This window comes from Equus asinus, chromosome 15 (assembly GCF_041296235.1).
Source record: "Equus asinus isolate D_3611 breed Donkey chromosome 15, EquAss-T2T_v2, whole genome shotgun sequence".
In the NCBI taxonomy this organism is placed as follows: domain Eukaryota; kingdom Metazoa; phylum Chordata; class Mammalia; order Perissodactyla; family Equidae; genus Equus; species Equus asinus.
The window spans coordinates 27,787,355-27,805,889 of record NC_091804.1 but is presented as its reverse complement, the minus strand read 5'-3'; the positions used below and the strand labels follow the sequence as shown (position 1 = coordinate 27,805,889).

Genomic DNA, 18,535 nt, shown 5'->3' with positions numbered 1-18,535 from the left:
AGAACACGCGCACTTAACCACTGAGCCACCTGGCCGGCCTCGAGCCCTCGTTTAAGTCCAACCTAACACCTCCTCTTCTCATCCTTGACCTAGGAAGACTGCTCCTGTCATGCTGCCCATCTGTCTCTCTCCCCGGCTCCTTATGTTTCCTCCCAGTCACGCCTCACTTCAGTCTCTGGCAACGCCCTGTCAGTCTGATGAGGTGCTTGACAAGCGTTGGCAAACCAGCAGCCTGTAGGCCCAACACAGCCCACGTGTGTGTTTGGTTTGCTTAACACAGTATCTCAAAAACAATTAGAATTAGTTGCTCACATTTTAAAACCAGTAGGAATCATCTAAAATATTGAGTTTCTTGGTTCTCTTGAAAAATCTAAAGACTGGCAGTACTGGGCCTGCATTATTTCCTGACATGGTATCGATTGCTAAGGAGCGGCTACTCCATTTGGATGGGGAATGTGAACACCAATCCCCAGCACTTCCTGTTACCTCCCCAGTCCCTTGCCATACTCCTTTAGATGACCCGGCAGGCCATGAAAGGAATATGAGTTTGCAACCCCAGTCTGGCTCACTTTGATCTGAGCCCCTCTGAGCCTCCCATCCATCTCGTCAGAGAAGAACTTCCCACCATGAGACCATCTCCAGTGATTAACCCCTCCACACCCAGCCTCCTGGCCAGCCACTCACTCAGCCCCACAAGTGTCAAGGGAGACAGTGACCCAGTTGCTGACCCCAAACAGCTCTCTGGACCCACAGCTCAACCCCCAGAAGCCCCCACTCCAAGCCCTACAACTCCCATGGTTGTCATTCAGGAAACATGGTTGCCAACCCAACATCCTTTATTGGTTCTAAAGAAGGAGCCCTGCATTCTTATACTGAGGCAGGAGTTCTTGGATTTTGTATCGGGGTGCTGTGATGGCTTGGACAATCCTAAGTGGGGGAAGGTATTTCTGGGGTGCCATAAAAATGGGATAATGAGGTTTAGTCTTCTTGTCGAAGCTACACAAATCCAGTACCAGAGACTTGGAGTTGAAGATCCCTTTCTTCTTGGGCCTGATTGGGGTGAATGGAGGATGTTGGCGAGGCTCCATCAGCAGCCGCATTAGGTCCTTCCGAAAGATATTCCAGCTGTTCTCCTTGAGGAACTTCTGGCACATATCTTCATCACTGAAGGTAAGGCACAGATGCTGAGGTTCCCACACCGCTCCTCCCTGTCCCCCTGCACCTCCAGTCTTGCCTCCTGCCACTCTTTCCAATCCCTAGCACAATGTGCTCCATCGCACCTCTGTGCCTTTTCCCACACTCTTCTCTCTGCCTCCTTTACCGTTCCACACTTCTTTCCACTTGACCTGCGCTGTTCCATGCAGTGGCCATGAGGCACATGTGGCTACTGAGTACCCGAAGTCTGGCCAGTCTGAATTATAGATGTGTTTTGAGTGAAAAATAAACACCAGATTTCAAAGACTTAGAACAAAAAACGAATGTAGAGTATCTCATTCATACATTTTATGTTGATTACATGTTGAAATGATATTTTAGATATACTGAATTTGATAAAATATATTATTAAAATTAATTTCACCCATTTCTTTTTATTTCTTATAATGTGGCTACCAAAAATTTTAAATTACATATGCAACCATTAGCCATCAGGGAAATGTAAATCAAAGCCACAATGAGATATCACTGATGCCCCCTAGGATGACTGTAATTAAAAAGACAGATAATAACTAAATATTGATGAGGTTGTGGAGATACTGGAAGAAGGGTTCCAATACAATGCTGGTGGGAATGTAAACTGGTGCGGCCACTTTGGGAAACAGTCTGGCAGTTCCTCAAAAGGTTAAACAGTTAACTTATGACCCAGGAATTTCACTCCTAGGTATATACCCAAGAGAAATAAAAACATATGTCCACAAAAAACTTGCACAAGAATGTTCACAGCAGCACTATTCATAATAGCCAAAAAGTGGAAACAACCCAAACGTCCATCAACTGATGAATGGATAAAGTGTAGTATATACGTGCAATGGAATATTCTTTGACAATAAAAAGGAATGAAGTGCTGATACATGCCACAACGTGGATGAACCTTAGAAACATTATGCTAAGAAGCCAGTCACAAAAGACCACATATTGTATGATTCCATTTATATGAAATGTCCAGAATAGGCAAATCTGTAGAGACAGAAAGTACAGTGGTAGGTGCTTTGGACTGGTCTCGGTGCCCTGGCTCTACTCCGCCCCCTTCCCTCATAGCATGTGAGGGTGGGAAAACGGGGAGGAGTGGAATGGGCTCAGCACTTATTGGCTTATTTCCCTCTGAGACCACAGCAAGGAGAGGGTATGTTCAACTTCCACTGACTTGCCTGTACTCTCACCTAAGGAGGCAAGCCTAATAAATCACTAACAAATTAGAACATACTTCTGGCTAGATTATATTAACCAGGATAGTCAACTTTGATCCATAGAGATCAACTTAATAAAAAACCCAGAGGTCAGAATGGGCCACAAGCTAGTCCTGTTGGTCTGTGCCCAAATCAGCTCCTACCAGCTCACAAGAGCTAATTATATACATCTCTTCTCAGCTCCGTGTTCAGTGACATAAGGTTGGTAGCTTGAAATTGGCCATGGTGGGAGTATGTACACGGCAGAAATTGGCAAACACTTCAAATCGAGATTACCTCCCACCTCCTAGAGAGCTGGTTGTTAAACATTCACCAGCACACCACAGAACAGTTTCCATTTACAAAGTTCCATTAACTCCCAATTTCTTACATAATAAATGACAACATCATATAACTCTGACTTAGCGCTTACCATGTGCCAAGCACTTTACATTTGTTAACTCATTTGATCCTCACAACCACCCCATTTAACGAACGTGGAAATTAGGGCTCAAAGCGGCTAAGGGACTCCCCAAAACCCATAAGAGGGCAAGCATGTGATTACGGATTCTTAGGGGATGTTCTTTTCTTTTTGGACCCAGAGTCTAAGTTAAGACAGACAAGATTCCATGTTACCTCCTGATACTGATGGTCATATTGATTTCTAGTTTACTCTTTCACCAAACTGGGCAGCTCTTCTAAAGGGCTCAGCTTCCTACAGGGGTTCAGTTCCAGCCCCTGATGCCCTTAACCCCCACTCCCACCCACCCTGCTGGGCAATCCAGCACCAGATCACCCTCCATGCTTTGGTTTTTAGGCTCCTCTTCATTTTGGCCCCGGGAGATTCCCTTGCTATCTTGCGAGCTCAGTATTCATTATATTCCACATGGAACTCCTTGTGGTTTGTGGGGGAAAAGGTTTCAGGTTTCCACCCCATGGCACTCACAGGACAGGTGTCTCAGCCACTGACTGTGTGATCTTCCGGATGTCACGTCCCCTTTCCAGGGCCTCACAGTCTCAATTAAAACATGGAGGATTTGAGCTAGATAATGGATATGTTTTCTGCCTGTTTTAGCAGTCTAGAAAACCATGAGTTCAACAATTAATGAATAAGACCGAATTCTATCTGTCAGCATTATAGATGATTGCAACAAAGTGCTGACTGGGCAGCACAGATGCTGAGCACCCAAACATCCGCCACCTTCAAGTCTACACAAACCTTTTCTGAATTTCAGTTCTACAGACATTGACTGATACCCACCATGTGCCAGGCACTATGCAAGGAGCTAAGGCTCCTTAAATCCTTTTTTGAGTAGGTGGCTCTTAAATATTCATTTTCTATATTGGTAAGTACACAGGAATCAGGCAATTGCATCTTTGAACTGCATGGAACTACTACTGTTTCCCAACTTATTTTCTCACAAAACTGCCCCAATTTGGGCTGTATCTACATATTATCTATTCTGTAATTTACCAATGAATTTTCTTAAATCTACTTAGTTTCTTTTACTTAAATATTTACTTTGGCTTTGTTATAAGCAATAAGATCTGTCAAATCATGGGTTTAGTGAGCTTGTCATTTTTCTTTTTTTTAAATTTTTTTCCTTGTCCCCAAAGCCCCCCAGTACATAGTTGTATGTTTTAGTTGTGGGTCCTTCTAGTTGTGGCATGTGGGATGCTGCCTCAGCATGGCATCTTAATAAGCGGTGCCAGGTCCGTGCCCAGATTCGAACCAGTGAAACTCTGGGCCACCAAAGTGGAGCGGGCGAACTTAACCTTGGCCACAGGGCCAGCCCTAAGCTTGTCATTTTTCCAATTCACACTAGAATAAATACATAGCTGGTAAAACTAAAAATATCTATCCATATATGACCTAAAATCATCTTTTAAACCTTCTGTGAAAATGTTCCAGACTTTGGGAAATACTAATCTAGTCTAATTTTCTTATTTTGTAGATTGGAGTGTGAAGCCTAGAGGAGGGGAAACAATTTGTCCAAGGACCTACAGATCCACAGCAGATTCTTTCATGGGCTCACTGGATATGGTAACTCCACAGATCTGCCTGCCTTCACACCTCCTCTTTCTCTACCACTGAAATCACTTGCCTCCTACGCCTGCCTGCAAAACCATGTCTGATCACAGTGTCACCACAAGAAAGGAAAAACGGGGGAGGATGCAAACTTGTATAATCAGTATGATCTCCATTATAAAACTTCATGTGCCTGAATGATAAATGCGTATTTGGCACATATCCAAGCGGTAAAAAAAAATACTAAAAGGAAATACACAAACCGCTAATTTGGGATCGTTGGAGGAATTGCAAATGGTTCCAGTTTTTGCCTTTTTAAATGTTCAGCATTTCCCAGTCTTCTGCAGTGCCAGTGCTCCATTCATTCAACATTTATGGAGCACCTGCTGTGTGCCGCGTGCGGTACAGGTGCCAGAGTTGAAAGGCGATGAAGTCCGATCCCTGCCTTCGCGAGGCAATTACTCAAGGGCTGGGGAAAGAACTCTACAAACTACCCAACTCTGCACAGCTCTAATACCACGGAGCACGGTCAACAATAGAGCCGTGCAGAGAGTACACTTACAAGTGTACAGAAAGGGGTATTTATCCCAACCTGGGGTCGGTTAGGGAAGGTTTTCTGGAGAAGATGAATCTTAAAAACAAGCAGGAAAAAAAAAAGAGGGGCAGGATTGGGGGACGGCAGAAGGCCAGCACTGGCAAAGGCAAGTATGTAAAGGTCTCGGAGGCAAGCTGCCTGGCTTTTGGAGTGAAGGAGACTCGGCAGGAAGTGCTGCAGGGGAGTCGAGGGGTCAGACTGTGAAGGGCCACCAACGTGGCTCTGAGTCTGCACTTTATCCTGCAGGGGTGAGATACCACTGAAAGGTTTTAAGCAGGAGTTTAACATGGCCAGATTTGGGTTTTAGCCGGAGCACAGTGTGCAGAAAGGAACTGACAGGCGAGGAGGCTGAGGCTGGGGGACCAGTGGAAAGACTGTTGCAGGAATCCAGGCGGGGGGGCGGGGGAGTAGTGTCCCAAAGTGGAGGTTGGGGGGCATGCACCCAGGGAGGTGAATAAGATCCACCAGGGTGTGTGAAGAAAACTGTAGGACTTCATTTATATTCATCTTTGTCTTATTCTTTTTAAATGTCTATTTTTGTATGTTTATAATGTACATGATATATTAGTACAGTAATATATGGATATAATAAGTAAAAATAAATTAATTAACATGTTATTTATATTACATACATATTCTGGGGGGTATACACTCAACACTTATTAGTAACAGAAGTGTGAGAGCAAAACAGTTTTGTGACCATTGGTCTGGGCAATAAATTAATTTTTACGTACAAAATAAAGACTTTTCTTCACATTCTAAAAGTATTCACTCTGGAATATTTGGAAACTAGGCAAAAGTAAAAAGAAATCTTTTTATCTAATCTTTCAAGATAGATATTTATCTTTAAAAATTATAAAAGTAAGGGCCAGCCCCCTGGCCAAGTGGTTAAGTTCGTGCACGCTCCACTTCAGCAGCCCAGAGTTTCGCCGGTTCGGATCCTGGGTGCGGACATGGCACTGCTCGTCAGGCCACGCTGAGGCGGCATCCCACAGAGCACAACCAGAGGCACTCACAACTAGAATATACAACTATGTACTGGGGGACTCTGGGGAGAAGAAGAAAAAACAAAAACAGGAGACTGGCAACAGATGTTAGCTCAGGTGCCAATCTTTTAAAAAAAAATTATAAAAGTAATATATCATCATTACCAAAAATTTGGAGAATGAAAAAAAAACCTACTTGGAATGTCACTACCCTGACAACAACTTGTAAAAAAACATATCTTTTCTCCCTCATTATAAAAGCAATGCACGCTCATTGCAAAAACAAACATGAGAGGAATACATAAGTAGAAAGTCCCTTTTAGTCTTACCTTTCAGTGAGAGTAACTATTACAAATCCGGGGAGATCACAGCTATTATCATTTTTGCTTATTTCCTTCTAGATTTTTCTCATGTGTTTTACAAAGGTATAGTCATAGTATATTCAGAATTTTGTACCCTGTCCTTTTCATTATGATTATATCACCCATTTTATCCTCCTGCTATAAAGCCATTAAACTTAGGATTTTTTAATAAAACAGTTATGTTCTATCAAGGGAATGTACCACAATTTTCTAAATCATCCCCTTAGTGTGACACATGTGGGTGGTGGCGGTATTGTTATCTCTATTATGAATATGGCTGCTATAAACATCTTAATGCATGTAGCTTTCCCTATAATTTAGTTATATAAAGATAAATTCACAGGTGGACCATTGCTTCAAAGGGTAGGAACAGTTTTATGGCCCTTGAAACATAATGCTAAAGTTATTATCAAAAGGATTGAGCCAATTTAGAGTGTACCCCCAACGACCAGTTTCATTCCACCCTTGTCAGCATTAGGTATTACCTTTTTTTTCTTTTACTAAAATAACAGTTGTTCATTGATCTGGTGGGACGTGCGCACATTTCCAGCACTAACCTGGGGTACTTGATATTGAACCTGGACAACTTCTCTGCTATCTCACTGTCAATCAGCTCACGAAATTTTTTTTTCCCCATCCGTATCGTCTCAGTTCCCAGGCTCATGAGGATCAAGGGCCGCCTGTCATGTTGGTCCTCTGGGAGAAGGATCTGGTGAAGGCCCTAGAGAAAAAAAGTTCCAGGAGGTTCAAGCTCAGAGACCATCCACTTCTACCAGCAGATTTTCTAGATGGGCAAGATGAGCTTCCAAACAGGAGGTGAACCTTTCTGGGGTCATTCAGCAAGTGATGGGGAGAAGTCCAGGGCTCCTTTGCAACATGACATCGAAGTCCTCTGACTCCTTGAGTTAGAAGGGCCCTTCAGGCACTCTGTCCATTGTCCGAGCTCCACGAAGCAGGTTCTCCAAGACTGACACTCACAGTCGCTCTCCAGGGGACAGCATTTTACAAGTTTTCCTCAAGTACAATCTCATCTCTTCTTCGGGCCAAGTAAGCCATTTTCTCCCCTTTAGAACTACGACAAAAATCAAACACCTAGTCCTCCTCTTTCAGATCTTCCCTTTTGCAGCCACCAACACCCTCCCCCATCCTTTTCAGCAGGTCATCCTTTTCTTTGCTCATAAATGCATGTCCCCACTGTGCCTCTGTTCCTTCTCCATCCCTCACAGACGTTGGGAGCCACTGGCCTCCTTGCTGCAGCTCCAGTTGCCCCTCTGGCTCCCTGGTGTGGATTCCTATTTGGTTACATCTGGAAGGGAGATGGAAATCAACAGGCGAACCTGCTTGTTTTACAGACAGTGTCACCCCCTTTTTAAGGAGACACTCTGAGAAGGCCAAGGCCAGGACTAGCACCTGTGTTGCTGAACTGCCAAGGCAGTGCTCACTCCTCAGCCTCTCAACTGTTAATTAAGACTCAGGCAAGGAAGGACGGGGAGGTCAGTGGCCCGAGAGCCTACAATGCCCAGCTGTCTTGGGTTTAAGAAGAAACGGGGCTATAAACTCAGAGGTCTGCTCCGTGGAGGCCACGTGGGATGGGGAATAATCCTGGCTTCAGGAGGAAGATCCACATGTTTACTTATTACATGGCTTTGGCAAGTTGTACCTCTCTGGGCCACTGTTTGCTCACCTGTGAACCGGAGGTAAGAATACCTGCCCCACGTGTCTCTGAAGGATTCTGAATCCAACGGGAGACAGGAAGTGGGATTTGGAACAGCAGCCCCACCCCCACCCCCTTTGGGTTCCAGACCTTGAAGTATGACCATCTGCAAGTTCGTTGGTGCTCTGGGCCCTGACCTTGTCTCTCCTTGGTAAGACTGGAATGGAGACATGTTATCTTTCTTATGATGCTATTGAAGGTCCAGACAAGATGGTGTGTGAGAGGACACTCTCGGAGACATGAAGCACCTCACCCATCAGCCATGCTCAGTGCAGTGAGCATGAAGGCCCTTCCACCAGTGCCAGGCCTTGCACAGAAACCAGAATCGCTGCCCTTTAGCCAGCTCTCACTGTGTGGCAGAAATATATATACAAATTTAATCCTCACAACCACCCTAGGATTTAGGGATTATCATCCTCAGATGTGGAAAATGAGGTTCAGAAAAGGAAATTTACTTGTTGAAGGTCATGTATCTTATAATTAAAATAACAATGAAAACAATAACAGTGATGATATGATGATGGTGATGATAATACCAACTAATGTTTACTATCATTCACTAAATTCCAGCTCCTCTTGTAGTTTTCATGTATATTAACTCCTGCACCCCTCACAGTAACCCCATGAGGTGGGTCCTATTGTTATCCTCGTTTTACAGAGGACACTGCTGAGGTTAAGAAACTCGTCCAACATCACACAGCATGCAAGAAATAAAGCTATAAAGGATGTGAACCCAGGGCGTCTGTCTTCAGGGTCCATGCTTTTAACTACACAATGAGGAAACTGAGGCACAAAGAGGTGTAACTTGCCCTAGATAACAACACAGAAAGTGGTGGATCCAGGATGTGAACCGAGCCATCTGTTCAGGGCTCACTGAGCACAGCACTGTCAGCAGGCATTCTCATCCACCTCCAATCCACTCCTCACACCTGCCGGGGTCCCGGCCCTTCTCTGCCTATACCCTTCAAATATCTTCCCCAAGCACCCAGGCTAAAATAAAACTCCTCATTGTGGCCCCAAGGCCTGGGCTATCTCACCCTGCCTGGCTCTCCAGCCTGGCCTCACACCACCCTCTGCCTTGTTCACTCTGTTCCAGCCATGCTGCCCTCCCTTTCAGTCCTCTCAATACACCAAGCTCCTTCTGGCCTCAGACTTTGAAGTTCCTGTTCCTCTGTGTGGAACACTCTTCCCTCCAGGTTGTCCATAGCTTGTTCTTTTTGTCACTCAGGTCTCAGCTTAAAACATCACCTCCTCAGAGCAGACTACCTTGACCACCCTGTTTAAGAAGCCTGCCCCCCAACCCAGCTTTCTATTCCTTTTCTAACAGCAATTTGCAACTTTCTATATGTTTGCTAATTTATCTGTTTATTGTCTGTCCTCAGACTAGATCGTAAGCCCCACGAGGGCAGGAATAATGTCAGTTTACTTGCCTACACTGGCACTTTGGGCCACGCTTGGAGCTGGTAGATGCTTAGAAAATATCTACTGAATGAATGCACAAATGGAGTCACAGAACATCAGAGTTGGCAGCTCACCCAGGTGAATTTCCTCATTTTCTCACAGATTCAGAGAGGTAAAGTGATTTGCCCAAGGCCACACAGCTAGCTAATTAGAAGCAAAAAAATGAGGATAACGCTCCCCACTCTCCCACATCTGTCATCTTCCTTCTGCCCTGCCATGGCTCTGGCCTGTCCAGTCTTGACCATCTCTGAGGCCTCAGGCTGCCTGTTCCCTGGAGAAGCTGGTTTCCCGACACCTCCTGGCTCAGAACACAGGTCTCGGTACTCCAGGCCCCAACCTCTGCTGTTTCCAGGGCTGACCCAGCTTCACACTCCTGCTCCCAAGGACGGGGAAAATGTGACCTCCTACCTTCTGGTAGGTGAATACAGTCACAGCTGTTACCACTCATTCTCCTAATGAAGCCAGGGCCTTGAAAGCAAGGACAACAGAGGTTTACCAAAGGCGTCACAGAGACATCCACAGGCATTTTCTTCAAAGCGGTCATATTAAGGAATATTCAAGGGGGGCCTTCTGTGCGTTGGGCCCTGTGTGGTAAATGAGGCAGCCTGGTCCTTGCTCTGAGCCCTGACCCAGAGCCTTCCAGGACTTCCTAGAGAATCATGTCCAAGGTCCCTCTTCCAGCATTGCAGGCCCTCCACAATACAGACCCTGTTCTTGTTCCAGCTTACACAGCCTCTGCTCCTGTCACCATCTGCCAAACTGGGCAATGCCTTTCTGCCCTCTGGTGCCTCCATTCCGCCCAGAATGCCAAGCGACCCCAGCTCCGCTGCCTTGTAATGCGCGAGGCTGCATTCACGGCCTGGTGCCCGGGCCTCAGGCGCCCTGTGTTCAGATCCGCGCACCTCACTCTGCAGCACTGACACACTGCAGTGAAGCTGACAGTGAGAAGGTCTGGAAACCACGTCACATGAAGACTCTCTGAAGGAACCGAGGATGTTTTCCCTGAGTAAGAAAATAACTAATGGGGCATTGGCACTGTGCTGTCTCCATAAATGTTGAATGAAAAACAAAACGACATTCTTTACATACCTAAGAGGCCATCACACGGCAAGGAAGCTGATGTCTTCTGTTTTGTTCTTGTGGGGTAGGGGAGTGGGAGGGGAGGAACTCATTAAAAGTTGCAGGAGACAGAGTTTTACTGAACAAAAGGAAGAGTTTCCTAAGAGATTGAAAATAGTCAATCAGCCTTGACGGAGAGCTATGCCAGGGGCTGGAGCTCCTAGATAGTGCTGGGCTGACCTCCTGCCTCTGAAGACTCTCAGTCTGGGGGGACAGGAGCATCAAGAGCCCACCGCAACACAGGTGGGAGGGACATGAAGAGGAGCCTGGAGATGCTGTAACTGAGGAACAAGAGAAAGGGCACGGCGAAGGAGAAGCTTCCTCAAGGAGGATGACCACACACAGGACTTCAGAAGACAGCTCCTCCCCGGGCAGACTGAGGCCCACTGCTGCTCACCAGAAAGCCCTCACACCCTCTCCATCCTGCTCACCCTGCCACCTAGCTCCAGCACCTGTCACCCAGTTCCCACTATGATCAACTCATGGCCAAACTTGTTTCATCCATACATCCCCCTCCACTATTGGATAATTATTTTTTTAACAGACTATATTTTTTAGAACAGCTTTAGACTTACAGAAAAATTGAGAAGATTGTACAGAGTTCCCATATACCCCATACCCAGTTTCCCGTTATTAACATCTTACATTAGTATGATAACTTTGTTACAATTAACCAATATTGATACATTACTACTATTGACTGAAGTCAATGAGTTATTTAGATTTCTTGTTTTACCCAATGTCCTTTTCACACAATGTCTAATTACATTTAATTGTTGTATCTTCTTAGGCGCCTCTTGGCTGTAGCGGTTTCTCAGACTTCCCTTCTTTATCATGGCCTTGACAGTTTTGAGACTGTCATGTTATTTTGTAGGATGCCCCTCTATGGACTTTGTCTGATGTTTTTCTCATGATTCGACTGGGGTTATGGGTTATTGGGAGGAAGACCATAGGCAAAGTACCATTTTCATCATGTCATATCAAGGGGACACACTATCAACATGATTTATTACTGCCGACATTGGCCTTGATCACCTAGTTGAGGTGGTGTTTCTCAGGTGTCTCCACTGTGAAGTTACTCTTTTCCCCCCCTTTCCACACTGTGCAATTTGGAAGGAAGTCATTACGTGCAGCCCACACCTAAGAGGTGGGGAATTACACCTCCTCTCCTTTAGGGCAGAGGATCTACGTAAATTATTTGGAATTCTTCTGCTTGGGAGATTTGTCTCCTCTCCCCCATTTATTAACTTATTCATTATTTATTCATTTATATCAGTATGCACTCATGGATGTTTATTTTATACTTTGGGTTATAATCTAGGACTGCTTTATTTTGTTGCTCAAATTGTCCCAGGTTTGGCCACTGGGAGCTCTTTCAGTTGGCTCTTGTGTCTCTTTGATATGCCCCCGTCAATATAGTTTTTTTCGCCCAACACTTCCTTACTTTCCTCCAGGATCATCTTGCATATTTCCACAGACCTAAAGTCAATTATTTCCAAGGAGTCATTGTTCTTTTTATTGGCGAATTGTATTAGAAACCAAGTTCGGGGTGCTACATGTGCTCTTTGCTACTGGAGTATCATTTCTTTTAGGCCCTGTCACCTGACAGAGAAAAAGATATATGCATATCTATATGTCTATATGCAAGCATCTGTATCTATATTAAGCTATACACATGAATTCACATTGATGTCTTCAACTCTAATCCATTAGCACATGGGTCATTCTAACCTCCTCCCCTTGTTTATCTGTAAACTTCCACTCCAATGGTGAGAAACCTAGCTCCTACCATCTGCCATTCACTTACTTAATTGATCCATTTCAGTAGACATGTATAGCAGTATCGTATTTAATCCACACACCCATGGGAAACAATTTTATCAGCAAGAATACAATGCTCATGTGCAGTTCCTTTTGCTTTTAGTCTTACAGATTCCACTCATCTCCAAAGTTACTTCAGCCAGCATCTTTTTCTCCCAACCTCTTTATTGAGATTGTTCCATACACTTGTAATATAATTAGATTCTCTTGTCATAGTCTGCATTCCTTCCTGGGATCCCCAACCTCCTAAATAATTTTTTCATTTTCACAAATTGCACACATTAAGGTTCACTCTTTGTGCTGTCAAGTTCCATGGGTTTTGACAAACACTTAATGTTTTGCATCCATCATTACAGTATTATACAAAATAATTTTTGTGCCCTAAAAACCCTCTACGCTTTAGCTATTTATCCCTCCCCCTAAACTTCAAACCTCTGATGATCACTGATCATTTTACTACCTCCATATTTTTGCCTTTTCCAGAATGTCATACAATTGGAATCATATAATACTTAACCTTTTCATATTGACTTCTTTCACTTACAAATATTCACTTAAGGTTCCTCCATGTCTTTTCATGGGTTGCTAACTCATTTCTTTTTATTGCTGAATAATATTTCATTGTATGGATTTAACAGTTTGTTTATATTCACCTTTCCATAAAAATTTTAGCATCAGTTTGTCAATAAACACAAAATAATTTGCCAGGATTTTGACTGGGATTGCACAGAACCTATACATCAAGTTGGGAAGAACTGATATGTTAATAATATTGAGTCTTCTAATTCGTGAACATAGAATATTTCTCCATTTATTTAAATCTTCTTTGAATTCTTTCATTATGTTACATAATTTTTTGCATATAGATCCTGAACATACTTTGTTAGATTTATACCTGAGTATTTCATTTTTTGGTGCCATTGTAAATGGCAGTGTGTTTTTAATTTCAAATTCCAGTTGTTCATTGCCTTATACCCTCTAACTTGCTGTAATCATTTATTAGCTTCAGGAGTTTTCCTTTTTCTTTTTTGGAATTTTCTACATTGACAATCATGTCATCTGTAAAGAAAGTTTAATTTCTTCCTTCTCAATCTGTATACGTTTTATTTCCTTTTCTTGTCTTAACGCACTAGCTAGGACTTGCAGTACAATGCTGAACAGGAGTGGCAAGAGGAGACATTCTTGCCTTGTTCCTGAATTATTTTAAAGCAAGTCCCAGATGTCATACCATTTTATCTATAAATATTTTGACATGTATCTCCTACATATAAGAACTCTTAAATAACCACAATACCATTATTATATCTTTAAAAAACATCAATATTCCTTAAGATCACCAAGTACAGAGCAGGATATTTTTAAACCCTTATTCTCGTTACTTAACACTCCCAAGCCCACCATGTGACTTATCCACTGTACGGTGAACAAGGTTCTCCGCACACTTACCACGATTTCCCCTTGCTCCACTGTGTGAATCTTCATGTAGGCCCCCACTGCAGCCTCACTGGGGAGATCACCATACTTGGTATTGAACATGGAACATTCAATCGGATGAGGCCACCTGGATCTGAAATTTGACAACTTGTTAAAGAGAACTCATTTGTCACCTAGCCAGTCCGTGAGGCCCTGGATAACCAGCCCCCACTCTACTGCATATTGAAGTCTCCCCTCCCTTCTCCCAGAAGGTGAGAAAATGCAAAATCAAACCCTGGGAGAGACTGTTTCAGGACGTGCAGAAGTTTAATAGGGAGGAGACAGAAGAGAAGGAGCTAGGACCCCTTTAAACACCTGAGGCTGTTATGTGCTGAGCCAGGCCCGCTGGGTGAGAAGTCCAGGCTGGCTGACAACATGAGGAAGGAATTTCTAAGTCAGAGCTGTCCGAAAATGGAACAGACTGCTTTGACAAAGAGTAAGCTCTGTGCCCCTGGGGATAGAGCGGAGGTTGTGGCTCTTCTTCTTGACAGGAGAGCAGAGAAGAGATGGCTTTGTTTGTTTGCTTACAAAGACAGGTTTCCCTGGGCGGCCTGTGGACTGTACTTTGTTCATGCTGGAGTTACTTTTACACAGGCAATCCTATTGTTCTTTCTTTGGTCTCGGGCTAGGTAGAAGGAAGAGACAGGCTATGCTGTCTGGATTACAGGCAGGGAAAAGGTTATCTATCAGGTGAGAATATAGCTGGACTCACCCAACACATAAACCAGGCAGGCTTCCATTCCCACCCCCAGCCAAGTACATGAGTGCACATGCCACATGTCTTTTATTTTTCACTTCTGAGTCCAACCTGTCCCTTCTCTGTTACTGATTCACAGCAGAGAAATTGTGTCTGTTCCATCTCTACCTTCAGGAGAACTGGGATTGGGATTTCAAGCACTGGATCCCTTGGAAAGACTATCCATCAGAGGAAGAAACAACTCAGAAGTCATGGGATGCTCATGATGGAGGCAAGCAGCTGGAAATGTTAACAAAGGACTCAAGTGAAGTGGCACTTAGGGCAATACGGAGATTGCAACACTGATGCCATTATTAGTATCACTGTGCTATTTTTATTTCATCTTAAATTGGGGGAGGGAAGTGTTATGCTGCTCTGGGTGCAGCACTGAGCTGCCTCTAGGCTGGTGCCCAGTTTCCTCTCTGGGAAAACCAAAAGCGCAGCCCTCATGCATCCAGCTTGTTCTCATTGTGACAGGCGACAGTCGTAGCAGATAACAAGACTGGGCGCTAACAAGCTGCTCAGGTTTCAATCCTGACTCTGCCACTTCCCGCCTGTGTGACCTCAAACAAGTAACTTAATTTCTCTCTGTACCTTGGTTTTCTCACCTGAAAAACGGGAGTGATAATAGCAGTACTTACCTCGTAGGGCTATTGAGAGGATTACATTGGATAATCCAGTACGAGGCACAGAGTATTCCATAAGTGTGAGCTATAATTATCATGATCTCACTTAATTACTGGCTTGCAACAACCCCAAAACTTAGATACTATTATCTACAGACAAGGAAAGGAAGTTTGAGAGAGGTCAAGTCCCTTGCTCAGGGACACAGAGCTAAAATAAGTGGTCAAGCAGGATTTGAACCTGGGTTGAACTGACTCCAAAACCTAGGCTCTTATCTCCTGCCTCCCTTAAATGGGTAGCATTTTCCGAAGAGGTTCAGAGTCAAAAAGGGCCAGTGACACACAGACAGACTATGAGAGTCAGAAGATCTGTCCTGCCTCTTCTTTCTCAAATAGGTTCCCTGAGAAAGCAAGTAGCCGACCACCTCCAGTGGCCCTGTGAGTGCGAGGCAGAGAGGGCAGCTCCTGGATATCAGACCTAGGACCTCTCCAGGCTGCCTTCCAGACACAGCCCCCCCTCAACCTTTGGGGCTGAGCCATGCCTGCTACCTCTGGCCCCTCCCTGGCATCCCTGACATTTTTGCCCGGTAAGTTACATCCCCGTTTTCAACCAGAATCTGGACCTTTCTATCTGGCAAGAGCTAAGCTTACTTGATCTTGGGGCCCAAGGTCTTTGGGAGACTATTTCCTGAGGTTTTAGTCTTGTTATTGCAACTCGTCCCCTGTTGCTCCCAGGCTTTCTGGAGATGCAGAAGCTTCAGAGAGCTAAAGTCCTGTACAGGATATGATTTGATCTGGAACTCCTTAAATCTCTCCACAGGAGAAGGTTCTGTTAGAGAAAGCACAGGAAAACACATGACTGGGTCTTTGCATACACGAGGACTGTGGTGACGGTGGTTGGAGGTATAGCATAGTCACCTGCCTGGCTTGTCTGGTGCATGGAGGAATTAAGAAAAACAGAAAAGAAAAACACTGGCTTCCATGCATTGTCCCCTGTGCCAGGCCCAGAGCTAGAGTCTTTATGTCCATTACACCCAGACGTGTGTCATTGGCCTCATTTGAGAGAGAAAAAGAGCAGCAGAGAGTCTGAGTCACCCAGGAAAGGGCTGGAGCTTGGATCTGAACTCAGGTCCATCCGATTCAAAGCTCATGTCTCTCCATTGACAGAGCACACTTACCTGGGCCTTCAAACTGGGATTGGGGGCAGGGGAAGCAATAAAAGACAAATAGATGATCAGCCCTAGAACCTTGGACAAGTCACATAATCTCTTGGAGTCTGTGTAGGACTATCAAAAGAATTACAGAGAAAGTACGTTCGGCGCCCAGCACAGCGTCCGGCATGTAATAGGCCCTCTATGGAGTTACGAACAAGGTCTCCAAGAGAATGCTACTAGAAATAAAAGGGAGTAAACCAACTACTCAAAAACACTATGCTGAGTGAAAAGATCCAGACACAAGAGTACGCACTGTGTGATTCCATTTATACGAAACCCTAGGAAAGACAAATCTAACCTATAGTGATAGAAAGAAGATGGGTTGTTGCCTAGGGCCAGGGATGAAGGGTAAGTACTGACTACAAAGAGGCACAGGGAACTTTTTGGGGTGATGAAAGTGTTCTATAACTTGATTGTGGTGGTTAGAAAGATGTAAGTTTGTCAAAATTCATTGAACTACACATTTAAAATGCATGCATTTTATCGTATAAAAATTAAACATCAATAATGTTGATTTTAAAAATAGATCTCTAGTGTTAGAATCAATTGTTAAAATTAATATTAATAGAAATAAATCCAGACTCTACAAGGAGTAGGCCCGGATGAACAGAGCACATATAAAAAGCCCTGAGAAAAGTTTTTGAAAGGCTTTTTTGGCAGTATCTATCAATATTTTAAATGTGCATAGCCAGTATGCACTGGATCAAGTAATTGATCCGGTAATTCTAAGAATTTATCCAGTATGTTCCCGGGGCTGGCCCGGCGGTGCAGCAGTTAAGTGCGCATGTTCCGCTTCGGTGGAAACGATTTTTCACAAGGGTGCCAAGACCATTCAATAGGGAAAGGACAGTGTTTTCAACAAATAGTGCTGGGAAAACTGGACATCCACACGCAAAAGAATGAATTTGGACCCTTACCTAACACCCTATATAAAAATTAACTCAAAATGGACTGAAGACCTAAAGGTAAACCCAGAACTATAAAACTCTTCTAAGAAAACATCGGGCAGAAGCTCCACAGCACTGGATTCGGCAATGACCTCCTGGATATATATCAAAGGCACAGGCAACAACAGAAAACATACACAAATTGGACTTCACGAAAATTTTAAAGATTTGTGCATCAAAAGACAATACCAACAGGGTAAAAAGGCAATGCAAAGAATGGGATAAAATATTTGCAGATCATAAATCTGATAAGGGATTAACAACCAGAATACATAGAAAATTCCCAAAACTTAACAAAAGACCAAACAACTGGATTTAAAAATGGGCAAAGGACTTGCATAGACTTTTCTCCAAAGATATACAAATGGCCAATAAGCACATAAAAAGATGTTTAACATCACTAATCATTAGGCAAATGCAAATCAAAACTACAATAAGATACTACCTCATACTTATTAGAGTGGATACCATTAAAAAAAAAAAAACAACAGGGGCCGGCCTTGTGGCGCAGCAGTCAAATGCGCACGTTTCACTTTGGTGGCCCAGGGTTCGCCGGTTCAGATCCCGGGTGTGCATATGACACCAATTGGCAAGCCATACTGTGGTAGGCGTCCCACATATAAAATAGAGGAAGATGGGCATGGATGTTAGCTCAAGGCCAGTCTTCCTCAACAAAAAGAGGAGGATTGGTGGCAGACGTTAGCTGAGGGCTAATCTTCCTCAAAAAAAAAAAAAAAAGAAAAAGAAAAGAACAAATGTTGCTGAGGATCTGGAGGAATTGGAAGCCCTGTGCACTACTGGTGGGAATATAAAATGATATAGCAGCTGTGGTAAACAGTATGGCAATTCCTTAAAAAATTAAAAATAGAGGGGCTGGCCCCGTGGCCGAGTGGTTAAGTTCGCGCGCTCCACTGCAGGCGGCCCAGTGTTTCGTTGGTTCGAATCCTGGACGCAGACATGGCACTGCTCATCAAACCACGCTGAGGCAGCGTCCCACATGCCACAACTAGAAGGACCCACAACAAAGAATATACAACTATGTACCGGGGGGCTTTGGGGAGAAAAAGGAAA

At 44.1% G+C, this 18,535-nt stretch overlaps 1 protein-coding gene across 2 annotated transcripts in view; it reads right to left on the bottom strand.

Moving 5' to 3' along the window:
- Window positions 1-820: 820 nt before the first annotated feature.
- The window catches only part of CNBD2 (cyclic nucleotide binding domain containing 2), a 47,180-nt gene continuing 29,465 nt past the window's right edge, over window positions 821-18,535 (bottom strand). Inside the window, exons 9-12 of one of the 2 annotated variants that reach the window (XM_014850789.3) lie at window positions 15,955-16,132; window positions 13,918-14,038; window positions 6,914-7,077; window positions 821-1,164 (exon numbers count right to left, since the gene is read on the bottom strand). In XM_014850789.3, coding sequence (XP_014706275.1) covers window positions 846-1,164; window positions 6,914-7,077; window positions 13,918-14,038; window positions 15,955-16,132 — 782 coding nt within the window. In that variant the 3' untranslated portion in view covers window positions 821-845. The remainder of the gene's footprint in view (window positions 1,165-6,913; window positions 7,078-13,917; window positions 14,039-15,954; window positions 16,133-18,535) is intronic. The other variant, XM_070485425.1, reaches the window with a different exon arrangement.